The 27,836-nt window shown below is 38.1% G+C and overlaps 1 protein-coding gene across 2 annotated transcripts in view; it reads right to left on the bottom strand.

Annotated features, from left to right (window-relative positions):
* Positions 1-2,812: 2,812 nt before the first annotated feature.
* Positions 2,813-27,836, bottom strand: part of LOC128684206 (transmembrane protein 114) — a 234,444-nt gene continuing 209,420 nt past the window's right edge. Inside the window, exons 6-7 of one of the 2 annotated variants that reach the window (XM_070094466.1) lie at positions 20,916-21,081; positions 2,813-5,194 (exon numbers count right to left, since the gene is read on the bottom strand). In XM_070094466.1, the coding sequence (XP_069950567.1) occupies positions 5,103-5,194; positions 20,916-21,081 (258 nt within the window). In that variant the 3' untranslated portion in view covers positions 2,813-5,102. Of the gene's footprint in view, positions 5,195-20,443; positions 20,610-20,915; positions 21,082-27,836 lie in introns of both variants that reach the window. The other variant, XM_070094457.1, reaches the window with a different exon arrangement.

Genomic DNA, 27,836 nt, shown 5'->3' on the forward strand with positions numbered 1-27,836 from the left:
CTGGGTTGGGCAAATATTGCTAGTGGGATGGATTGTGAAGGACCTGCCTCAATAACCATGCTAGGCAGACTGTTGGCCCATACTTGGTAGGTCCTTCACAAATCCAACCCATTAACAGAATAAACACTATCCAAGCAATAAGCTTTGATAATTCTAGCTACTCATGTGCAAGCTCCACTCATATCCAACCCCTCTCACTCCTGGAGTTTACCTGGAGATGTTTTGGGGGGTCAATGCCCCCGCAGCCCAGTCTGAGACCAGGCCTCATGGTGGATCAGGGTCTGATCAACCAGACTGTTACTGCTGACCGCACACAAGCTGATGTACGAATCACAGCTCGGTTGGTTAGGTACTGAGTTTAGGTGCCTGTCCAGTGATTTCTTGAAGACAGCCAGGGGTCTATTGGTAATCCCCCTTATGGTTTAGAAAGACACGCAAGCAAACACTATGACATTAGAAAACGTTTCGGTCCTGGGACCTTGATCACTTCTAACATACAGAGGTATCACTTCTAACAGAGGTAGAGATTGAGATGCGAGTGATGCATGGTGACCTGAAGAATGCCATGATGGGATGAGGACAGGTAGACGATGAGATCACGTGACTCCTGCGTTGTTGGGTTGGTGATGCTTGAGTATCTTGTATGCTAATGTTTTAGAAATTTTGTGGTTTCCAATGTTAAGTTCTATTGTGTCGGTGACGGTGATTAGCGAGGCTTCTGGGCACTGTCAGCGTCTGAGGTCTGGTTCAGTGAGAACGAGTTGTGCCTCATCCCAGTTCATCAAGTGCCCGTTATTCCTTTATCACGCATTTTGTGCTATTACACCATGGTCACACTTGTCAAAAGCTTTTGCGAAGTCTGTGTACACTACATCTGTATTTTGTTTATCTTCTACATTATTATTATTATTATAATCAAGGGGGAAGCACTAAACCCGTAGGATTATACAGCGCCTATGGGGGGATGGAAGGCATTCAGGCTTAATTCAGGGAACTGGAGCACAGATCCAATTCCCTAGATCAAGAGCCCCTCACCAGCGTCAAGGAGCCTTCCTTGAGGGGTTTATCTTCTACAGCATCCAGGACCTTGTCATAGTGGTCCAGTAGCTGGGACAGGCAGGAACAACCTGCTCTAAACCCGTGTTGCCCTGGGTTGTGTAATTGATGGGTATCTAGGTGGTTGGCTATCTTGCTTCTTAGAACTCTCTCAAAGATTTTTATGATATGGATGTTAGTGCTATCGGTCTGTAGTTCTTTGGATTGCTTTACTGCCACATTTGTGGAGTGGGGCTATGTCTGTTGTTTTTAGTGTGTTGTTTTCGTGTATTTCTCCAACCTAAATTTTAAACTACCCAAGGTTTTAGCTTCGATAGGACCTTCGGTAGCTTTAAAAAGAGATTGGACAAATGTACGAGTGGGAGGGGCTGCGTATGATTGGTGTCGTGGGTACATAAGAAAGGGGAAACACTGCAGCAGGCCTGTTGGCCCATACTTGGCAGGTCCTTCACAAATCCAACCCACTAACAAAATAAATGCTACTCAAGCAATAATCATTGACAATTCTATTTACTCAAGGCAAGCAATTGCTGGCCTTGAACACTGTGCATTTATCAATGAGCAAGGGATTATGTCAATTTACTCAGAGAGAGATTGCTTAGACAGAAACCTATGTTAATAAGACAGATGACACTTGAAGAAGTCTTTAAAAATGCCGTCTGTCAATCGTCTTCAGAATCATGTTCCTGGTCTATATTTATCCCAGTATTTCATTTATCAATACATGACTCTGTAAATAAACCGTAGTAGTATTTGTAGTCTTTATTTATCCCACTTAGTGTGAGAATTCATGCATTTTTTGCTGCAGTGTTAATGTCTGATTATGGGGTACTGCCCTAGACCCCCACCTTCATTCCGAAATTCGAAACACTGCTGGCCCCAAGGGTTTCAGATAAAGGGATGGGGACTGTATTATATACCACCACATAATGAAGTCAACCTTGTATTGCATATTATTATTATTATTATAATCAAGGGGGAAGCGCTAAACCCGGAGGATTTGTGGAAGGCATAGGCTTAATTCAAAGCACAGATCCAATTCCCTAAATCAAGAGCCCCTCACCAACATCAAGGAACCTTCCTTGAGGGGTTGTATTGCATAGATTTATAGACAAAATAAATCCATTTTGGGCTCACTGTTTGATTTTTCAGTTGCTCTATTAGTATTTTAGCAGTATCTGGTACTGTAGTGTTATCCTTCACCTCATATATTGCTGTGCTTCCTTCACTTCTCAAAAGTTTGAGATTCAGTGCCTCATACACTGTTCTAAGTAAATATTTTAAAGTTAACTACTATAAAATAATTGCTGTCAACACATTTTATCGACAGACTGAACACACACGATTTAATTCTCTCACTGCTCTCAACATGTTACAAGAGGGAAGTGAGTAATTACTGATTGAACGCTGCAGAAATAAGCCCCTCAAGGGAGGTTCCTTGACGCTGGTGAGGGGCTGTTGATCTAGGGAATTGGATCTGTGCTCCGGTTCCCTGAATTGAGCTTGAATATCTTCCATCCCCCCACACGCGCTGTATAATCCTACGGGTTTAGTGCTTCCCTGTGATTATTATAATAATAATGCAGAAATAAGCAGCAGATCACCGACGTGATTCAGTGTGAAAGAGCAGAACCATTAATGAAAACGGTAGTCTATTGTAATATTTTCTACAGTGCAGCAACTTATGTACATATTAAATCCCAAGATGATGAAGAATATTACTAAGTTATAACTGGGCTGCATTAAAAACACTAAATGTATACAAAACATTTATTGTATGTGTGTACAGGGACATTTCCAAGATTTCCTCAGGATGACAAGAAGCACAACTGTGTCTGTCCAGTATAAAACATAAGAGATATATTAACAGTAAAATAAATAGTTGCTTACATGGGTTTTATAATGACAGTAAAAATGTATTATTACATTTAAAAGTCTTCATTTCAACACAAAATGCAGATACGGTATTTAGAGATTACTCCAGTAATCTCTAAATACCGTATCTGTGGAGTACTGCCCAAAATAGTCTGGTCAAGAAAAGACAAATATAGTATCATCAAATTAGACATACCACATGTGCAGCTGTCATCACTGAGACAATATAAACTCATTTTGTTCACAAGGTATTGGAATAAATATTATCATTCCACGGTTTTCACAGAACTGTCTTATAAACACACAAGTATGAACATTCTTACAATCATCATATAAAAAGTATATGCATATCATCTAAGTTAGTAGAGGAGAAGCTAATAAATAGAGTACACTCAGGTATGCAGTATGTACAAGCAAGATTATTAAACATACAACCTGTATACAAGATAATTTCCACATATTATACTTCATTCACATTGCATATAAAATACATAATTACAGAAATATAAAAAGATTTTAAAATTTATTTATTTGAGCGATATATCTATTTCTATTAATGAACTAAAAAATATAAACATATGTGAAGAAAATGTTATGGAGAATGCATAATAAAAATAGACTGAGTATCTCCAGAAAACTTTTTTGATGAAGGTGAAACATTTGGCTTCTTTCATACAAAGCTACAACAAATGAGTGTGATAACACAATGAGTTAGCAAAAGAAAAAACTGAACCCAATGAGTTATTTGGGGGGAGGAAAAAAACTAGGTTGTCCTTGAGGAAAAAACAAGGTTGTCCATAAGAGAGCATTATATTTATGCCTACTGAATACCTCCTTGATATGCATGAAAATCTGCATTTTTAAGTACAATTCTAAAGTAACAAAGATGAAATTAAGGGTAACAATATTCAAGGTCACATTCTGGTTTCCTGGTTAACATTAATGGATTTATGAAAGGACACTGATACTATCACATATAAAACTAGTTTGAGAACAGTATGTACAAAGTAACAATCACACTTTAGGCATACAGTCAACCTCAAAATGTATTCTTGGGTGTTGTCTCTTTTACCCCCAACTTAGTTGCAATGCTCTTATGTTTTATTTTCCCCTGATTTTATACTAAGAACAATGGTTCTTTATTTATTGCTGTATAGCCCTTGTGGCTTAGCGCTTCTTTTTGATTATAATAATAATAATCTTTATTTATTAGTGTACAGCTGACACTTGGAATGGAGTATTTTTGTAAATAATATGTTAAAAATGACTGTAGTTGATTTCATTATTAGTAAGCAAAGATATTTGGGTATTTTTCAATCGTGCAATAATTTTTATCTTATGAAATCGAGTATTATTTCCATCAATGTTAAATACTGTATATACCGTATATACTGTACCTGCAAATGAAGAAAAACAGTCGTGAACATAAACATTCCATCTTCCATATTACTTTATGAAAGAGTTGATGTTATACAAGTTCTGAGTGTTATTTTAGACTAAATACTCATTCTAAACCATAAAAAAAAAAAAAAAATAATAAACACAGCAGGCACACAATGACTGCTTCATTCTGAAGAAAAACTTTCAAGCTTCCTGTAAAGTAACTAAAATGCACTGCAAATCAGCTTTGCAATGTATTTTAACAGACTGAATGTGGCAATAACATACCAGCATTAACATAGTTAAGCAGAGCAGATCTGCCGTGGGTTTTAGGCAGGATGGTAGTCCATTAATATTTGTTTGGACTATAATTCAGAGGAAGACCCAGAATTCAATGCTTGTAGTCATTCACTGGCTACATGGCAGATTCTGAGATTCACAGTCAAAAAAGCAAGAGTAAAATAGTGACACTTTATTACTTTATGGGCCAGTAATGGATTTGCAAAGGCCACTTGTCATGATGGTAGCTTATTTAGAAATAATTTATGCCCCACAGAGCTACAACAATATGACTCAAGCTATAATGGTAGCTGTCTGACAGTTACTAAGGCCATACTGACACCATAATGTTAAAACCTTGCCTGCAGTAAGTCAATTAAGTGTTCACAAAAATCCATATTGGTGCAGTCCTGGCTATGATGGTAGTAATGGAGCTATCTGGTAGGTACTGCCAGTTAAATAAATAATTTTAGGGTTCACAGCAATAAGTCCCTTAGGTTGTTGAAAGACTTCTAGTAATTGTAAGGGCCATACTGGGATCCATAATGGTAAGGTCCTGGGTAGCCATAGCCATAAGAAGGGTACTGGGGCTTCTGCGAATAAACTGGAAGAAAAGAATGCTGTTAAATACATGAATACATCTATGAAGTCATTTCACTTATGTTCTCGTTCAAAAATTTCATTTATTTACTAAAACTATATTTTCATACTGATTTAAAACAATTTCTCAAGTCTAAACAAATAAAAATATACTGGCAAGAGTGCAACCCCCCACCCCAAAAAAAAGACCAAGATTGTACATTATACTAATACATAACCATGCAAATGGACATAATACAAAAAGTTAGTGATACTGTCATGCAATCAATATGTAACAATAACTAAGCCATGTGTGAGGATTAAAACTACAAAAAAATATACATAACAATTTCTGAAATATATACAGTTTTCTAAGAATAAAGTACAATCCTAGCAGAATACAATGAAGTGCAAATGGAGAAAAATTCAGCCATTTCATTATAAAATACCATACCCATATTTAAATATGGGTATGGTACCTCTATTATATCTATACTGTATATAAAATGGAGACCCTGGCCTCATCACCTGAGAACACACAACCACAGGATAATTTGTTAAACTCAGTGTAAGAACATGCTCTTATAAATGTTCATTCACTGAAGATGACAGTTCACTACTGTCATCTACATTACTCTCAAACTAGAAATTAGCAACTAAAAACTTTCCTGGTCATTACCTTATCAGCCACTAATTGTTTCAATGTTCATGACGACAAAGCCTTTCCAGCAAGAACTGCTAGCCGCTGGCTCAGCTGTGTTATTAGCATTTAGTACTTCCAGTTAGTGCTTTAGGTGGAGTAAAATGCTCCCTGTTCCTATTACCACTTATTTTCCTCTTGAATCTTATGTCAAAATCTCCTAGAAGGATAATATATGGTTCAAGATTTTCTGATTTGCTCAGGAATTCCTTTGTAAGAGCCACTTATTTGTGGTTACCCATTTTACTTCCATAAATAAAAGTCCCAATTATAAGCAACACACTATGTCATCTTTTTTAACTCTCATGTAAACCAGAGTTCTTGCCTTTTGGAACAAGTTTTGCCAATACTCATCTTAAATTCACTATTATCATAGTTTTTTGTTTTTAAACACTGGCTATTTCCCACCAAGGTTATGAAAAAAAAAAAAAACACAGCTGTCTTCTCATAAGTGCATGAACATCACAATCCCATCAGCCACAGTAGAACAACATCCTCATTCACCTTGAAAACACAAGCACTGTAGGCATTGTATTTACCACCTTTGGAATTCAGTCTGGTCAAGTGGTTTATATGTGTACTTTCACAGCTCTTCTATTGCTCTCACTTCAATATGTCAAATACAAAAAAAAAAAAAAAGCACTCATTTCTGCTCAAACTGATATATGCAAGATGATCAAGCCCCTTTCTCAAAATCTCTTTCACACCCTCCTTCCAACCTTTTCAGAGATACCTTCTATGCTATCCAGCCACGGACATTTACTTTTCCTCTTGGTCACTTAATCATTTTCTACTCTATAAATGACCAAACTATCTTGACCTGTATTAAACTCCCTGACTTGTACTTTTCAATCCATTTATGCTTTAATTTATTCACTACTTATTCTCTGAATAATATTCACACCACACATTAAATTCCAACATGACATCTCTACTGTCTCCAACCTTCAAAGACCATACCTCGACTGTGTTATCACCATTATAATCAGATATGTGACAACCAGTCTTTCATTGCCTTGACTACTGCTTTCATTATACTGTTCGTTATTACCATATGTTTGCTTTGAATTTCCTTCTTTTACACATCCCATCAAAAACTCCTCCACCAACCTCAGCAACCTACCTTACAAATACAGTACTCCAAAAATGCTGTCATCAGTAACACCCTTTTATCAGATTTACTGTATTATCTACTAAATATACATGTCTCAAAATTGCTCTAGCATTCACTTCCTTTTAAAATCCATCTATAAATATAATGAACACCATGAAATCACACATATTTTTCACCTTTAATGGAAAATTCTACTACTAATCTCCTACTTGAGCCTCACTCTCCTTAAAAAACTTTTCAGCTTTATAACAATCTACCATTTATTCCATAAATTTGCAACATCTATAATGAAACTGAGACATGTGCAACATCTGGGTATCTTTATTGTAGACTGTTTCGCCATCCAGTGGCTTTATCAATACAAATTCCAGGACATAACTTGAAGACAGGAGAACTATGTACAGAAGATGAGGTAATCAGTCCCTCAACCTAGCAGTAGGTGCAAAGAACACCATAGTCCTGGAATTTGTATTGATAAAGCCATTGGATGGCGAAACGTCTACAATAAAGATACCCAGATGTTGCACATGTGTCTCAATTTCATCTTGTCGGTACTGTATACCATTCTTGTACAACATCTATAATACTGATACCTCATTCACTGCATCACATGCCTTCTCCCACATACATAACTAAAACTATCAGCTCCTTAACATTAATGAAATATTGCTCACTTTATATAATATATATTAATGTATGTGTTAATCCTAGGTAGTAGGTTGGTAGACAGCAACTGCCCAAGGAGGTACTACTGTCCTGCCAAGCGAGTGTAAAACAAAAGTCTAATTGTTTTACATCTACTTACACTTAGGTCACACTACACATACATGTACAAGCATATATATACACACCCCTCTGGGTTTTCTTCTATTTTCTTTCTAGTTCTTGTTCTTGTTTATTTCCTCTTATCTCCATGGGGAAGTGGAACAGAATTCTTCCTCCGTAAGCCATGCGTGTTGTAAGAGGCGACTAAAATGCCAGGAGCAAGGGCCTAGTAACCCCTTCTCCTGTATAAATTACTAAATTTAAAAAGAGAAACTTTTGTTTTTCTTTTTGAGCCACCCTGCCTTGGTGGGATATGGCCGGTTTGTTGAAATAAATAAATTACATATATGTACATATATACATATATACACATATACATACATACATACATACATACATATATACATACATACATACATACATTAGGATCACAGTAAACAGGTGATTTCAGAATATGCAAAACAACCACTGTGAAAGAATAAAGAAATTCCAAGTGCTATCGTGACTACTCACATTATCAAGGAACAATAAAAGTAATACATCAAAGGAAGGCATATAAAGGGTCTGGACCACACCTCACTTTCACATCCCACAACAAAGCAACACCTGACGTGCGACTCATACGAGAAGGAACAATGCAGCAGGCCCGCTGGCCCAACTAGACAGGTTCTCCACACAACCCACCAACAAACTATTCTACCCAAGATTAAGAATTTTAAAATTTATTATTTGTCCAATGTATTATTAAATTCTTCCCAAATTCTATTAATTACAAGTGGATCTAATTTATATAAACCAAAGGAAATATTCATATTATTGTCAAAACTGCTTTTTATGAAACAAGATTCAATTATATTCCTGTCGACCATGGACTTGCTTGATACAACTTTCTCGACTCTTTTAAAATCAATTGGATGGTTAAAATCTCTCACATGAATAAATAGAGCATTGGAATCTTGTCCAATTCTAATACTATATTTATGTTGTTTTAATCTTAGTTCGAGACTTTTACCAGTTCGACCGTAATAAACTTTATCGCAAATTTTACAAGGAATCTTATAGACACATCCGTCAGCATTTTGGAGGAATTCTTTATCAAAAGTTTTTTTTACTGTATCAAGATTTTTAAATACAACTTTGATATTAAAAGTCTTAAGAAGAGAAGGCATATCAACCAAGTTATGGTAAGGGAGAACCAACAAATTTTTAGTTGAATAAGGCTGGTTGTTCCTTTTTGGATTGTAAAAAGTATTTCTAGCAATTTTAAAAGATTTATCAATTACGTTTCTTGGTTATTTCAAATCATACCTATTTCATAAATTTTGGATATTTCCTCACCTATGAACTCTGGACTACAAATACGTAAGGCTCTCAAAAATTTTGCTGTATAGCCCTTGTGGCTTAGCGCTTCTTTTTGATTATAATAATAATAATCTCAAAAATATTGATGAGAAAACAGACAGTTTAATTCCTTCTTGATGTGAAGAATAATAGTGGACATAGGAACAGTTATTTGTAGGTTTTCTGTAAATTTTAAATTTGAATTCATTATTACCCTTAATAATTAAAACATCTAGAAAGGGCAATGAGTTATTTTCTTCAAACTCAACAGTAAAGTTTATAGAATGGGCTAAGCTATTTAATTTGCCAAGGAAGTGGTGTATATCTACATTCTTGGGCATAAGACACAAAATATCAACATATCTGAACCATTTAGCTCTATTAGGGAGGATTGTGTTAAGCAGCCTTGTTTCAAACAATTCCATGTATAGGTTACTAAGAACAGGTGAAAGAGGATTTCCCATTGCCATACCAAACTTCTGAGTGTAAAACTTACCATTAAATACAAATTTTGCATCAACAATGCAAAGTTTAATAAGTTTAATGATAGTAGGAACTGGCAATGGTAAATCATAATTAACGAGTTCTTCAGAGAGAGAGTACGCTCTAGCTGCAGCCGCAGCAAGCAGCAACAAGGCTGCTCCTATATCTTGCCGTCCCCTGGGCCTATACGAACTCCAGTGATGGCCTAATTGCAAGTACTGCTGCAACAACATGCAAAGAACCTATAGTGACATGAAAACTGACGGTGACGACAACAAAATGGACTAAATATGACAAAAGAGGGACCGGCATTCAAGTACCAGACCTGCTGCCAGACGTGAACCAGACATGAGACGTTTTCCACTACAATGAAATAACTGACCTCCATATCAACTGCACCAGTGTTCAACGGGAAGACAACATGACAGAAAACCTGATCAACAAAACTCCAAGGAAATGACAGGTCTGTAGGACTTTTTTCCTCAGTGCCAAACGAGGAAAAGAATTGAGCATTTAAACATGGCTGACCGGCATCCAAACACCAGTTACCGCCAGTCGTACAACTAGCGAAGTGAAATTCTCATATTTACTAATATTCATCTGTACTGACAGTAGCATCATATCACCTGTACCACCATCATATCACCTGTACCAGTGCTAATGAGAGGGAAACACAGGAGACATCATCAAATCAACAATACAAAACTCCAAAGTTATAGGACAGTTATCCCTCAGTGCCAGTCGTGGGAAATAAGTGAATAGTTAAACAGCCAAGGTTAATGTTTTAGTAGCTGACCTATATTCAGCTGACCAGTGTACAGTGAGAGAATCATAGGAGAAAACACCAAATATATCTATAAACTCAAGGAAAGTCAGGTTGTAGGTGGCGTTTACTTCCCTCAGTGTTTTAAAAATGGCTGAGTCAGCAGACCAGGTCAGGCAGTCAACAACACGACACAACCCTCGATAAATGGAATTGAGGGGGATTTGGAAGGATAAAACCATTGACTAAACCTTTCTGGTCTACCAGAATGGAAAGGAGTTAGAAGTTAATAGGTGAAACTGGACTGTGAAGTGAGGCAGGAAGGGGAGTGTGTAATAAGAGGTTAACTGAAAGGAGTGTGTGAAGTCAAGGGAAAAGTGAGCAGTGAAGAGGGTTTTGAAGAAGAAAATTTACTAGTAATTCAGTGGTGATTGCTAAAGCAGATACTAGGGTGTACTAGGTGACTGGAAAAGAGAAATAAGTATTATTGTATATGAGTAAAAGAGCGAAGAGTGAAAATGGCAGGCATTAGGGGGGTACAGGCTGCCATAATTATATTTATCTTTCTTCTTCAATTCCATGAAGAAAGAAATCAGCCATGGAGGCTGGAAACGGTGAAGGGAGTAACAGCGCCCTGGACAGTAAAAGCCTAACAGTTGCCATCCTACCAGAAAAGTAAATGTCACTATCACCACAAGGTATGGCAACACCACATACCCAAACAAAAACAGTGGCACACAGCTCTTATTGTAGCACTCTTAAGTGGTGATATCCAAATTAATCCAGGACCTCAAACTATTGTGAAGAGGCAAAACAGACAGATTAATGACGGTCTAGTAGCTAGGAATGATAACCTTAACTCTCTATGTAATGCATACACAGGTCAATGTGAGACAATACAGCCATTATTATCTCAAACACTACCAAACAGGTGCATACACTGTACTAAAGTACGCATGAAAAACAGAAAAGGCACCTTATGTAAAATGTGTAAGGGGTGGGTGCATGATGGATGTATGTACAAATATAGTAACGGTGCCAGAATTCACTTTGTATGTAACAAATGCACTTTGGCACAGTTACCCTTTAGCAATGATGATATTGACTTAACCTAATTTTAATACATAGGACCCATTGCCATATATTGATGATTATAATTGTTTTATGAAAACATGCCTTCACCTTATTCATGTCAATGCAAGATCACTTCTTCCTAAATTGGCAGAGATTAGGAGTCAGGCTAACAAAATTAGGGCAGCAGTTATAACCATCTCTGAATCCTGGTTGGATGATACGGTGACTGACAACAAGGTCAAAATAAAAGGTTACAATATAAAACGCTTAGATAGGAACAGAAAGGGTGGTGGAGTATGTGCCTACATTAGAAATGACTTAGCTTACAACCCAAGACCTGATTTAAATAACAATAAACTGGAGATTCTATGGTTTGAAGTGCTGCTTCCCAAGACCAAACCCATCTTAGTAGGAACTAGTTACTGCCCTCCTACCCAGGACCAGTTCTTAAAAGACTTTTCCAGAGTATTGTCCAGACTTGAAAACAATTGCGAGACAATAATACTGGGAGACTTCAATATCTGTTTTCAGCAGTAAAATAACGGGCTATGCAAAAGGTATACGCAAATTCTAGGTTTAAATAGTTACACTCAACTAATTAATACACCAACCCGGATCACACAGTTCTCAGCCACCCTAATTGACCACATACTTTGTAACTGCTCTGAGAACATTAGTCAGTCAGGCGTCATTACCACAGGCCTTAGTGATCATTTCATCATTTAGTGCACTAGGAAAATCACTAGGGATAGGATAGGCTTACACAGGACAATAAAAATGAGGTCAACTAGAAACTACAGTAAAGAAACACTGGTAAATAGGCTACACAATTGTGACTGGACAGAGATAACAAGTTGCACAGACGTAAACGATGCCTGGGAAAAATTCAAAACAATGTTCATTACCATCCTTGATAATATTGCACCAGTTAAAGAGGTTAGGATTAAACGTAGAACTGAACCCTGGATGACTACTGAGATATTAGATAATATGAAATTCAGAGACCAGCTGCTAAAAAGATTTAAAGCAAACAGACAGGATATTGCAGCACTAAATGAATTCCAAAGGGTGAGGAACAGAGTGCAGAGACTTATAAAAGGAGCAAAGGCAAAGCACTATTGCTCAAAAATTGAACAGTATAAGCTCTGGCAACAACTAAAACAGTTGGGGTAGAGCCATAAGCCAGTAGATAGGTCTAGCATAGTACTCACTATCGATAACGAGGTATGCCACGAAACATCCAAGGTGGCAAATTGCTTTAATTCCTTCTGCACATCTGTTGCATCAACACTAGTAAGTAAACTACCAGCTGCATCAAATACCTTTAACACAGACTCTGATAAGTTTCAAACATACTATACCAATAAAGGGGTAACCCCAAACAGTTGTCAACTAGTAAGTGTATCTCATGACTTTATTCAAAAAGAACTAAGCAGGTTAAACCCAACTAAGAGCACTGGCTCGGATAATATCCCGTCTAAGTTCCTAAAAGATGGTACTTCTGAACTGTCAATCCCTATTGCTCACATAATAAATCTATCAATCACCACTAATACTGTACTGGATGGGTTCAAGGAGGCCAGAGTTACTCCTACCTTCAAGAAAAATAGTAGGTTTGATGTAAGCAACTATAGGCCTGTTAGTATACTCAGCATAATATCCAAAATTCTAGAGAGGGTGGTGTACTCTCAAGTAGTTAAGTACCTTAATGACAACAACATTCTCCATAGCTATCAATCGGGCTTTAGAAGATCTTACTCAACCGACACCTCCCTAATTAATCTGATGGATTACCTGAGAACTGAAATGTCAAAGGGGAACCTCATAGGTATGGTAACCTTAGACCTGCAAAAGGCCTTCGATACTGTCAACCACAATATATTATGTAAGAAACTTCAAGCTATTGGTATAGGTTCTGTAGAGTGGTTTAAGTCCTACCTTATGTTATGTCAATGACATGCCTATCAGTGTCAAGTGCAAACTCCTACTGTATGCAGATGACAGTGCTCTGTTAGTGTCAGGTAAAGACCCACAAGATATAGCTAATGTTTTAACACTGGAACTGGAGTCCTGCAGCAAATGGTTAGTAGACAACAAACTATCATTACACCTCGGGAAAACTGAAGCCATTCTCTTTGGCATGAAACATAAACTGAGAAGGGTAAATAATTTTCATGTCCAGTGTAATGGGGAGCCCATCACTTTGGTTTCATCAGTAAAATATCTGCAAATCCCCTTTGACCCATGCATGTCAGGAGAATTGGTAGGGAACAGTGTAATAAAGAAAGCGAATGCCAGACTGAAGTTCCTGTATAGACAAGCACAGTGTCTACCTACTGAGGCTTGCAGGACCCTATGTCTAGCCCTTGGTACTCTGCCTTGACAAAAAACTGAAAGATAGACTGCAAATCACCCAGAACGAAATCGTAAGATTCATCCTGGAGCTGGGACCAAGAGAGCATGTAGGCCAGAATGAATTACAGCAGTTGGATATGCTAAATGTTGAAGACAGAGTAAAACAACTGAAGCTAAATCATGTTTATAAAATTGCTCACAAACAGTGTCCAGAATATCTTGCTGTCAATTTTGTCAAGGTTGGGAACCAAAGCAATCATAGTACTAGGGGGAGAGAGCACAACTTTGTAGTACCCACAGTCATTGGCCAGGCTTCAAACACCTTTTATTGTACAGCAATAAAGGAATGGAACAGACTGCCCACATATGTCAAAGCCAGTCATAGCATGAACCAGTTCAAGAAGAGTGCCAAAAGGTGTCTGATGAATGTAGCTACAGAAAGGGAGGGGAATGATTTTCTATTTTTTAGCTAACATACATGTAAATTTTACCTTATTCCTAGTAATGACCCTCGTATTGTAGATAGTCTTAATGACCCTCGTGTAGTAGATAGTTTTTTTAGTAAGATAATAAGATGTTATCTTCATTATAGAATAAGAAAATATTATAACCTTTATATTATAATAATAAGGTAAAAGGACCCCAATGGAAATAAGTCACTCTGTCTGACTTTTTTGGGTTATCCTAGGTTCTCTACACATATGCTGCTATATGATAATTCTATATAACTGTATTTGTGTATACCTGAATAAACTTACTTACTTGAGAGAGAGAGAGAGAGAGAGAGAGAGAGAGAGAGAGAGAGAGATACAGAGAGAGAGATACAGAGAGAGAGAGATACAGAGAGAGAGAGATACAGAGAGAGAGAGATACAGAGACACAGAGAGAGATACAGAGACACAGAGAGAGAGATACAGAGTTATAAAGAGAGAGATATAAAGAGAGAGATATAGAGAGAGAGATACAAAGAGAGAGAGAGACAGCCACATTCAGTCAGCCAACCAGCCAACCAACCAGCCAACCAACCACCCACCTGGCCACCCAGCCGGATACGTATTACACATATTCCAGAGTTGTTTCTCTTTACTTAGGGTATAGGTTATACTACATTCTGGCAGGATGACACTACCAGTGGTATTCTCCCATTCACTGTGTCGACAATACATAAAGATAACAGTAACATATGATACTGTATGTGATGTAAAATTTACAATACAGTTCACTACCATGTATACATTATATACAGTACATAAATAATTAAAATATAACAATAGAAGTAAATTATGGTAAAAAGAATGAAATAATGATTGTACATTACATTACAGTATTATGTAGGTAGTTTATATAGGAAAGGTTTGACATTATGCCCTACCCAGTATGTCGGCAATTTTCAAAGGTTCGACTTACGTCCATTTTGACTTACGACCGGTTGTTCGGAACCAAGCTTGGTCGTAAGTCAGATGGTAGGTGTGTGTGCACTCACCTATTTGTGGTTGCAGGGGTCGATTCATAGTTCCTGGCCCCGCCTCTTCGCTGATTGCTACTAGGTCCTCTCTCTCCCTGCCCCATGAGCTTTATCATACCTTGCCTTAAAACTATGTATGGTTCCCGCCTCCACTACGTCACTTTCTAGGCTATTCCACAGCCTGACTACTCTATGACTGAAGAAATACTTTCTAACATCCCTTTGATTCATCTGAGTCTTCAACTTCCAATTGTGACCTCTTGTGTGTGTGTCCCTTCTCTGGAACATTCCGTCTTTGTCCACCTTGTCTATTCCGCGCAGTATTTTATATGTTGTTATCATGTCTCCCCTGACCCTCCTGTCCTCCAGTGTCATCAGGCCGATTTCCCTCAACCTTTCTTCGTAGGACAATCCCCGTAGCTCTGGGACTAGTCTTGTTGCAAACCTTTGCACTTTCTCTAATTTCTTGACGTGCTTGACTAGGTGTGGATTCCAAACTGGTGCTGCATACTCCAGTATGGGCCTGATGTAAATGGTATACAGAGTCTTGAATGAATCCTTACTGAGGTATCGGAACGCTATCCGTAGGTTTGCCAGGCGCCCGTATGCTGCAGCAGTTATCTGATTGATATGCGCCTCAGGAGATATGCTCGGTGTTATACTCACCCCCAGATCTTTTTCCTTGAGTGAGGTTTGCAGTCTTTGGCCATCTAAACTATATTGTGTCTGCGGTCTTCTTTGCCCTTCCCCAATCTTCATGACTTTGCACTTGGCAGGGTTAAACTCAAGGAGTCAGTTGCTGGACCAGGCTTGTAGCCTGTCCAGGTCACTTTGTAGCCCTGCCTGATCCTCATCCGATTTGATTCTTCTCATTAACTTCACATCATCTGCAAACAAGGACACTTCTGAGTCTATCCCTTCCGTTATGTCGTTCACATATACATGTACCAAGAACAGCACAGGTCCTAGGATTGACCCCTGTGGAACCCCGCTTGTCACAGGCGCCCACTCTGACACCTCGTCACATACCATGACTCATTGTTGCCTCCCTTTCAGGTATTCTCTGATCCATTGCAGTGCCTTTCCTGTTATGTGTGCCTGATCCTCTAGCTTTTGCAGTAACCTCTTGTGAGGAACTGTGTCGAAGGCCTTCTTGCAGTCCAAAAAAATGCAGTCGATCCACCCCTCTCTCTCGTCTTACTTCTGTCACCTTGTCATAAAACTCTAGTAGGTTTGTGACACAGGATTTTCCTTCCCTGAAACCGTGCTGGTTGTCAATTATACACTTGTTTCTTTCCAGGTGCTCCACCACTCTCCTCCTGATTATCTTCTCCATGACCTTGCATACTATACACGTTAGTGATCAGGTCTGTAGTTTAGTGCCTCATGTCTGTCTCCCTTTTTAAAAATTGGGACTACATTTGCCATCTTCCATACCTCAGGGAGTTGCCCAGTTTCAAATGATGTGTTGAAGATCTTTGTTAATGGCACACGCAATATCTCTGCTCACTCTTTAAGGACCCACGGAGAGATGTTGTCTGGTCCCACCGCCTTTGAGGTGTCAAGTTCACATAGCAGCTTCTTCACCTCCTTGGTTATATGTACCTCATCCAGCACTTGCTGGTGTACCCCCCTGTTCTGATTTCCTGGAGTCCTACTGGTTTCCACTGTAAATACAGTGGACCCCCGCATACCGTTGGCATTACATAACGTTAAATCCTCATACCGATACATTTTATAGCTAAGATTTTGCCTCGCATACCGCTAAAAAACCCGCCCAACGCTGTTCGTCAGAGACGCGTCTAATGTGCGGCCTGAGCCAGCCTCACATGTTCCGCCGGTGGCATTGTTTACCAGCCAGCCTCCGCGGTAACATCCAAGCATACAATCGGAACATTTCGTATTATTACAGTGTTTTTGGTGATTTTATCTGCAAAATAAGTGACCATGGGCCCCAAGAAAGCTTCTAGTGCCAACCCTACAGCAATAAGGGTGAGAATTACTATAAAGATGAAGAAAGAGATCATTGCTAAGTATGAAAGTGGAGTGCGTGTCTACAAGCTGGCCAGGTTGTATAATAAACCCCAATCAACCATCGCTACTATTGTGGGCAACAAAACGGCAATCAAGGAAGCTGTTCTTGCCAAAGGTTCAACTGTGTTTTCGAAACAGAGATCGCAAGTGATGGAAGATGTTGAGAGACTCTTATTGGTATGGATAAATGAAAAACAGATAGCAGGAGATAGCATCTCTCAAGTGATCATAAGTGAAAAGGCTAGGAAGTTGCATGAGGATTTAATTAAAAAAATGCCTGCAACTAGTGATGATGTGAGTGAATTTAAGGCCAGCAAAGGTTGGTTTGAGAGATTTAAGAACCGTAGTGGCATACATAGTGTGATAAGGCATGGTGAGGCTGCCAGTTTGGACCACAAAGCAGCTGAAAAATATGTGCAGGAATTCAAGGAGTACATAGACAGTGAAGGACTGAAACCTGAACAAGTGTTTAATTGTGATGAAACAGGCCTGTTTTGGAAGAAAATGCCAAGCAGGACCTACATTACTCAGGAGGAAAAGGCACTCCCAGGACATAAGCCTATGAAAGACAGGCTTACTCTGTTGATGTGTTCCAATGCTAGTGGTGATTGCAAAGTGAAATCTTTATTAGTGTATCACTCAGAAACTCCCAGAGCATTCAGGCAAAAGAATATCCTCAAGGCTAATTTGTGTGTGCTGTGGAGGGCAAACAGTAAGGCATGGGTCACTAGGGACTTTTTCTATGACTGTTTACACCATGCATTTGCCCCCAATGTGAAAGATTACCTAACTGAAAAGAAATTAGACCTTAAGTGCCTCCTGGTGTTAGACAATGCCCCTGGTCATCCTACAGACGTGGCAGAGCGACTTTATGGGGACATGAGCTTCATTAAGGTGAAGTTTTTGCCTCCTAATACCACTCCTCTCCTGCAGCCCATGGACCAGCAGGTTATTGCAAACTTCCAAAAACTGTACACAAAAGCTCTGTTTGAAAGGTGCTTTGTAGTGACCTCAGAAACTCAATTGACTCTAAGAGAGTTTTGGAGAGAGCACTTTAATATCCTCAATTGTGTAAACCTTATAGGTAAGACTTGGGAGGGAGTGACTAAGAGGACCTTGAACTCTGCTTGGAAGAAACTGTGGCCAGAATGTGTAGACCAAAGGGATTTTGAAGGGTTTCAGGCTAACCCTGAGAGGAGTATGCCAGTTGAGGAATCCATTGTGGCATTGGGAAAGTCTGGAACGGATTAACTGGATTTCCATTATTTCTTATAGGGAAAATTAATTCGGATAACGATAAAATCGGTTAAGGACAAGCTCTCTGGAACAAATTAATATCGTTAACTGAGGGTCCACTGTACTATCATCCTGCCAAGAGTGAAAAACGGAAGCCTGTAATTGTTTTACATGATGGTAGGATTGGTGGTGTCTTTTATCCATCTCATAAGATTTCAGGTATGTCTTGCTACTTCTACTTAGGTCACACTACACGTGCATGTAAAAGCATATGTTATACACACCCCTTTGGGTTTTCTTCTATTTTCTTGCTAGTTCTTGGTCTTGTTTATTTCCTCTTATCTTCAAGGAGAAGCGGAACAGAATTTTTCCTCCATAAGCTATGCGTATCATAAGAGGCAACTAACATGCCAGGAGCAAGGGGCTAGTAACCCCCTTTCCCTGTATATATTACTAAATTTAAAATGAGATTTTTTTTTTTTTTTTTTTTGGGGGGGGGGGGGCTGCCTTGGTGGAATACAGCCAGTTTGTTTAAAGAAGAAGTATGTGTTAATGGTTTGGGAGCTCATTACCCATGATCAAACTTCCTACACTGGAAAGGAAATATTACAGGAATACTAGCTATTAAGAAACACACATGATTTATGTTTTTACCATACTGGGCATCTCCCAACAAGGTAGGGAGACCCAAACAAGAAGAAACACTTTACCATCACTCACGCTATCCATGTCTTGCCAGAGCCATGCTAAAATTACAGCTCACATGCCCCTCCAAACCTCTTTAAAGATAAAAAGATGAAGATTTTTATTTCTTTGCAAAGGTTACAATGTGTAATTACAATTTTGTTTTGTTAAGAACAAAGAAAGCCACTATTATGCAAAAGCATTTTGGGCAGACTAATCCTGATACTACTTAAAAACTACTTAAGTCTAGAGGGGATAAGAGTGCTTATCTTTTTAATAAATCTTTATTTTATCTTAATACTAATGTGAGGCAGTCAAAGATGGAGGTTTATAATAATAATAATATCTTTATTCTACCAATAATTCTTCTTCCTTCCAGCATCATCCTTCTTATAACTACAAACCACTGTTGCACACACTAGCAATGCATTCTTAACCCACACTATACATTCTCATCATATTCTCTCCTAGGCTGCCTTTCTACAAACATTTACTCATACCTCTCACTAACCATCTCCCTTTATTCATTCACTTACCTTTTTACCCACTAAAATGTTCTCTCTACTCCACCATAATTATGGACTATCTATATAGAACATACAATGCCATATACAAATTGTAATCAAAATTTGTCTCAAAAGTACTGCACTGTATCTTAATATATTTATTACAGTATTACTGTTAAATTATAATTATTACTTTCAGTATCAATTGTTACTTGAGTTTCACCTCAAGATCCACTCCTCCCTTCACATCAACACACAAGCTGAGAGATCTAGGATTTACTGTCAAAGATACATGTATGTATTTCTAATGCAAAATAATTTAGATATCATTTTTGACCATATTTCATATGAAACTTCATCATAGAGGCCCATTATGGTAATTCTTTGGTTGATTACCAAGAAAAATTACATGTCAGATCATGTGAGAAATCTCATGATATTTATATGGTAAGTTAAGCTTAAAGGCCAGACTGAGACAAGTTTGCAAAAAAAATAAAAGTAGTTTTGTAGATAAGTGATAGAGCATATGAATTTGGAACATGCATCTTAGAAGAACTACATTTACACATTTTTACACTTTAGAGAGAGTACAAGGCACTTTTGTGAATGAAGACTGCATATTACAGTACTACTCTTGAGATGAGAATAAGAGAAAAGGGTCAGAGGGTATAAGTTGGACTAGGAGGAAGTTGGTTGAAGGGACTCTGGTTAACCCAGGTAGTCAGTTACAAAGCCACATTTTAAGTGGCATTACCAGGCATGAGGTAGGCCATGTTCTTAGCATCATCACGTTCCCTCTCGCTACGCAGGCATACAGATGCGCCCGAGAACAGCAGGGCGGAGATGAGTGTCCAGCCAACACCAATCCAGGCGATGAAGTAGGACCAGTCGTACACGACGCCAGTGTTGTCACTCAGCAGCTGTAACACCACAACCATGAAGCGTTAACTAGATAAGCCTGACCATACACACCAGCACCATGGAGCACAAGAAATACTGTGCTAGCTACCATCCTTCAACTGCTACCAGCCAATCTTCCTGTTAAAGCTGAGGTGGTACTATTATAGGCTGGCACCACCTGTATGTACACATTAGGACACCCTACAAGGATTTCCTGGTGAGGAATTAGTATGAGCACCATGCACTGTTATTTCATGCAAGTTAGTTTGGTGATGGTGGTGGACATGTAGGTGGATAAGTAGAAGGTCGAGTGTCACAGCTGATACCTGGCATAATGTACTGCATCTGCTTAGCCTGTTCATTTTGTTGTTCAGCTTGCATGCACTGCGATGCACCCAGGAACAGGCAGAATGCCATCAGCGCCATACCAGTTCCAATCCAGGAGATCATGTAAGACCAGTCGTACTGGATGGTAGTAGCATCCTGCAATGTCTAATGAGGAAGGAAAGGATGAAATGCAAGACTGCTAACAGTATGGAAATGGATACAAGCAAGGGAAAGAATAAAGTACAGTACTGAACATAATCATCACAAATTTACTTTAGCAGTCTGTCAGTACAATACCGTCACACCTGCACTTATGGGTATTACTTTTTTACAACTGTGTACACTTTCTTAAAAAAAAAAAAAATTGTATTGCTGTCTCGTATATAAAATGTAGTTGCACAATACTAAAATGTCTCCATTCCCTTTTCAACTAACACTGCTATGCTGTATGTAATAATCAGAAGATGTTGTTGTGTTGAGAGTCCTAAGTGAGAACAGTATTGTTAGGTTCAGGAAGTTAGTATGCAAACTTGAGTTATGCTATGAATCTCAGAATATAAATAAATTATCAAACTCATGAAATGTGCAGCAATTGCTGATAAATTGTAATGTGTGGTAGTGTCAGTTATTCACTGGCCATTATTAGTGTTGCTATGCTACATTAACTTCTGAGATGTTATACTATTGTGTTGCTTGCCTTGCTTTTCCACCCATACCTTGCAAAACTGCCTTACATTTTATTAATTTACTATATACTATATTGCAATTTTCTCCATGGGGAAGCGGAACGGGATTCTTCCTCCGTAAGCCATGTGTCATAAGAGGCGACTAAAATGCTGGGAGCAAGGGGTTGGTAACCCCTTCTCCTGTATACATTACTAAATCTGAAGAGAAAAACTTTCATTTTTCTTTTTAGGTCACCCTGCCTCAGTGGGATATGGCCTGTTTGCTGAAAAAAAAATGCAATTCCTTTAGAGTAGCATATTTGCAAATTGCTAATCAATTTTTTTTATAACAGCAATGTTCCTATCATTTTCACAGTAATCCCAATGTACAAGTAAGTCAAGTCATGTTGGAAGGTAATCTTTAAAGCTGCTATAGCTATAGAACCTAGGGTGAAATGCTTCATATCTCACTACTTGAAGTCTTCCAGCTTAGGCTGACATTTTTCATTACCTAGTTGAAAAGTCCATCCTGAATGATAAAGTATGATGGGTGTCTTAGGTTAATTTACTTAGGCTTTCATCAGGGTAGACATAATGTGGTGTATCCAATTTTCCTATAGAAAATAAAGTGTAAAATAATCACATTACAGTGGACCCCCGCATAACGATGGCATCACATAGCGATTATTTCGCATACCGCTAACTTTAATTGCAAAAATTTTGCCTCACATACCGCTTAAAAACCCGCTTACCGATTTTCTTCCGAGACGCGCTCACATGTTCCGCCGGTGGCATTGTTTACCAGCCAGCCTCCGCGGTAACATCCAAGCATACAATCGGAATATTTCGTATTATTACAGTGTTTTCGGTGCTGTTTCTGGAAAATAAGTGACCATGGGCCCCAAGAAAGCTTCTAGTGCCAACCCTGTGGTAAAAAGGGTGAGAATTAGTATGGAAATTAAGAAAGATTTTGAAGGGTTTGGGGCTAACCCTGAGAAGCCTATGCCAGTTGTGGAATCCATTGTGCCTACTTCAAAAATTAAGGAAATGTGTGCACAGTGGGTTGAACTGCAAACCTTTATGGATGAAAATCACCCTGACACAGCTGTTGCAAGCCGTGCTGGTGACTATTTCAATGACAATGTTGTGGCCCATTTTAGACAAATCGTAAAGGAACGGGAGGTACAGAGCTCTATGGACAGATTTGTTGTGCGACAGAGGTCCAGTGACTCTCAAGCTGGTCCTAGTGGCATTAAAAGAAGAAGGGAAGTAACCCCGGAAAAGGACTTGCTACCTCAAGTCCTAATGGAAGGGGATTCCCCTTCTAAACAGTAAGAAGATAATGCTCTCCCCTCCTCCCATCCCATCAATCATCACCAGATCTTCAATAAAAGTAAGTGTCATGTAAGTGTGCATGCCTTTTTCAGTTTGTGTGTATTAAAATTAACATTTCATGTGGTAAAAAATTTTTTTTTTCATACTTTTGGGTGTCTTGCACGGATTAATTTTATTTCCATTATTTCTTATGGGGAAAATTCATTCACATAACGATTATTTCGCATAACAATTACCCCTCTTGCACGGATTAAAATCGTTAACCGGGGGTCCACTGTATTTGTAGTTTACATGGAAAAACTGAAAACAAGAGTTTTATCATGTAAAGTGCTCTAAAAAAAGTGAAAAAATTACTACAGTTAATAAAAATTAAGAGAGGTAATTAAAGATGGTATTTAAAAGATCAAGATTTAATGAAGACTATATTGGAACTTTAGCATTTTAGGGCATACTGGAGTAAATTTTATTGTTGCTCTACCTTGAGATGAATAAGAATGTCCTGCACCCAATAAACGCATGCATAAAGGAAGTTTATCTTAGTTATGAAATGTGATAAGGTAACCACTCTAGACCATGCAATATTAGTATTATTGTAATTAAAAGTTGTAATATTTTGTGTGGCTAATACTGTGATATGGAGTGGAATCAGCTGACTACAATAGATATAAAACATTAGGAATATGGTTAGATTAAATAAGGGAAAATATTTTTAGTGAACAATGATTACTCAGATTAGAGAAACTGCATGCTGACTGCAATGTGAAGGATAAAACTATATCAAATACACGAGTTGGTGGCTCTGTTGCGAAATTTGGTTCAGCTTGCCCTGATTCATGAAAATACATGCATGTCTAAAATTTGCAAAAAGAATGTCAAGGAAATATATAAGGTAGGAAAAAATTAAGATTTGGACAATGTATGAAGAGATTCTTAAAGAGTAAAAAATATAAACGAGAGAGATGATATGGACGAGAAAACATCATCTAAAGGTTCCTCTCTGAAGTGTGAATTATTTGAGTAATATCAAGTGTAGAAGTGGCAGGTTCAAGACCAAGCATGAGACACTATATGTACAAATAAAAATAAACATCTACAGTCAGGGGAAGTGCTAATCTAAAACACTAGCCATGTGCAACAATTACTAAGCGTGGTGACAGTCTTAGATAATGTAAGGAGCAATGCTGGATGAGAATTATTCAAATTTTAAATATTGGTTAACAACAGGGACAAACATTTTACATTCAATATTATGATCAAAAAAGAATTACATTAACTACAGATTTTATACTGAACATCATAATACTAGTACAGTAGTTCATTCTCATTGAATATACAGACTAGATTACCAATTTGTATTCTTAGTTCTCTTATGACTCAAAATTCTTAAATATATATTCATATATTCATTCAAACTATAAATTCTTTAGGTTTTTTCATCCAAGGGGTGGCTTATGCTAATGAAGGGCTCTTGATTCAAGGAATTAGAGGTACCCTAACTTTCCCTGAATACCAAATGATTACTTCCCATTACCAAGGTGCTGTATGATGTCTACAGATTCAGTGCTTCTCCAAGATAGTAATAACCTATTACAATGTTTTACTTATGTTATAACCCTTTTCACTAAAAACTCGTCTGTTCTGCTCTATCAAATTTACTTGCTTATTTTCACTTTAAGATTCATTACAACCCTGTGAATTGGTCTGTTTTAACATGTGCCACCTCTTGTTCAAAGCTGGCTCACCTCTCCAAAACAAGGTGGGTTTCCATGGACTGAGTGCAATTCATGGACAAAAAGCCCAGCATTTTCTTGCCTAAATGAAAAGGATACAGTGGAACTCCGAGTTTCGTATGCCCTGACTATCATATGCTTCAAGTTTAGAACAGTTTTTTCGGCTCAATTTTGTCCCAAGTTTCGCACTGTGCCCCGTGTTTCGTCCCGCGTACCAGACCTGTCTGCCTGCCCCAGCAGTTAAGAGTCAGTGTGGCTTTCTTCCTCCTCGAGTGAATAGTCATTTTCATTAATCCATAACAAACAAAGTTTATTTCTTTGAAAGGTTACATTGAGATTATGAAATTACAATAATGGGGTACAGTGCAAAGAGGGCCACTATCATGCCTAGGCATTATGGGCAGACTTAATTTAATGGCTTACATTCTACTTAATACTAAAGCAATTGATCACAGTTTGTTTAAGTTATGCATCTTCTATGTTTATAGCAGACAGTAGTTTTACTCTAATTACAATAGTTTCAATAATGAATATTGAAATTAATTTATGGGAATGTACCATTGTGAGCTGTTGAAAGTAGTTACAGTATGAGAATGCTACAATGTTTTGTAAGGCAGTATTGTTTTGGGAAGGTATTTATACTACAAAGTAGGATTAATAATGTATGAACTTTGGGCATCTAGATTTGGGGTTTTAAGGTTTGGATAATTTTTTGGTAAAGTTAAATACTGAGTATTGAGTATTTAGTTTAGGGCGAGTAGGTGGCTTTTGAGAAGAGCCTTAAACTGGTGTTCTGACCTGATTACTTTAGTATATACTGTTAATGAATTCCAAATTTTGGGGCCCTTTATGAGCATAGAGTTTTTACACAGAGAGATATGGACATGGGGTACATCAAAAAGAGATCTGTGTCTTGTGTTGTCGTCGTATATCCTGTTAAGGTTGGTGGGGAGAAGTTTGAGTAGAGGGTTTATGTTTGAGTGTAGTGTTCTATGTATGTAGTAGGCACATGAATAAGTATGGATGTTCTTAACAGTGAGCAGTTTTAGACTTTTGAATATTGGCGGAGTATGCTGTTGGGAGTGGGAATTTATCATCATTCTGACTGCAGCCTTTTGCTGGGTTATTTGTGGTCTTAGGTGATTTAATGTTGTTGATGTGAGATAAGGGTAGATGAGTGAATGATACAGTGCAAGGAGAGCTGATTGTGGAACACAGTACTATATCTTTGATAGTATGCCCATTGTCTTGGAGATTTTCTTGGAAATTTGTTGTATGTGTGTCTGGAATCTGAGGCTACTGTCAAGGTGGATTCCTAGGAATTTTCCCTCTGAGAGTCTTGTGATGGGTGATCCGTTTAGCATTATGTTAAGTGGAACATTTGCAGCTCTGTTTCCAAACTGAATGAAATAGGTTTAGACAGTGTTGAGAGTAAGCTTATTTGTCATCATCCAGGTAGATATTTTCTGCAATTCAGCATTAACAGTGTTAGCCAGTTTGACTGGGTTTGGGTGAGAGAAGGCGTATGTTGCATCGTCTGCAAATAATATGGGTTTGAGTAGCTGTGATGCATTCGGTAGGTCAATGATGTATATGAGAAAGAGGAGTGGGCCAAGGACATTTCCTTGTGGGACACCGACTTTGATTAGTTGAGTGGAAGAGTTTGCTCCATTTGTGTACACATATTGGCTTCTGTTACTAAGGTATGACTTTAGGTAGTTGAAGGAGTGCCCTCTTATACCCTAGTGTGTTAATTTAATGTGCAGCAAATCATGGTCAACTGTATCAAAAGCTTTACGTAAATCAATGAAGATTCCCAGTGGGACTTCTTTCTTCTCGAGAGCAGTGTATATTAGTTCCAGCATGTGTATAATAGCATCATTTGTGCTTTTATTAGTCCTGAATCCACACTGACAGAGGTTTAGTATGTTGTGTGAGATGAGGAAGGAATAGATCTGCCTACGAATTAATTTTTCAAAGATTTTAGAGAGCAGAGGTAGGTTAGATATTGGTCTATAGTTATTCAAGTCAGTTTGATCACCACCTCTGTGGGTCAGGGTGACCCTCGCTATTTTGAGAATTGCTAGAAGGTGAAGGATTCGATGGATTTGTTAAAGTGTTGCAATAATTGGTGACAGTACTTGAGATGCTTTTCTGTACATAAAACGTGGTAAGTTATTTATGTCCCCTGCCTTATTTTTAAGGGTGTTGATGACGAGCAAGACTTCTGTTGGATTGGTTGGGGCTAGGAATAGTGTTTTTGGGTAGGTATCTGTGAGTTAGTCTGATGGACAGGTGTTTGAGCTTGGGATTTTGCTTGCTAGATTCTTTCCTATGGTGGAGAAGAAAACATTTAGTCTGTTTGCTGTTTCAGTTGGTGGGAGCAGGGGTTCGTCAGATTTTGTTAATTTGATCTTTTTAGTCCCTAGAATTTTGGTTAGGGTTTTCTAGGTCTTTTTCACATCACCTTTTATGTTATGTAACCTGTTTTCATAATACAATTTTTTTGACCACCTTATCAGGCTGGCAAGGATTGACGAGTAATGTTTAGACTGGTTTCTAGTTATTTGTCCCATTCTATACTGTTTTTCATATAGGTGCTTTGTGTTAATGGATTTAAGGATGCTGGGTGTTAGACAGGGACTGTTCAGTCTCTTAGCTGTGATCTGTTTAGCTATTTTAGGGCAATGTTTGTTATATAAAAAGTGCTTTTTTTTTTTTTAGAAAATTATTAATACATTCATTTGTATCTGTGTATGTTTCAAGCTCATTATGCCAGTCAACACTATTCATAACTGTTATAAAGTTATTAACAGCTGTCTCGTTATGTAGTCTGAAGGTAACTTTAGTAGTGTCTTGGGGCAATTTACCTAGGTTGGTTATGAGAAAGGTAGGGTAGTGGTCTGTGGTGTTGTCTGTGATTATGCCTGATTTTAAAGGGGATATTGTGTTAGTCCAGATGTGGTCTAATAGGGAGAAAAGGGAGATTCTTGTAGGTTTTGTTATTGTTGGTAGCAACAAGCAGTTGCTCATAGTGTTTGTGAATTCGGTTACTTGTGGTTCCTGCTCATTTTGTAGATTTATGTTGAGATCTGTGAGCAGCAAGTGGCCTTTGTTCATATGTGCATCAGTTATCATGTTTCTTAACTTTTTCACTAAAATGGTAAATGTTTGACTGTGGTACTCTGTA

This window comes from Cherax quadricarinatus, chromosome 4 (assembly GCF_038502225.1).
Source record: "Cherax quadricarinatus isolate ZL_2023a chromosome 4, ASM3850222v1, whole genome shotgun sequence".
NCBI classification, from domain to species: domain Eukaryota; kingdom Metazoa; phylum Arthropoda; class Malacostraca; order Decapoda; family Parastacidae; genus Cherax; species Cherax quadricarinatus.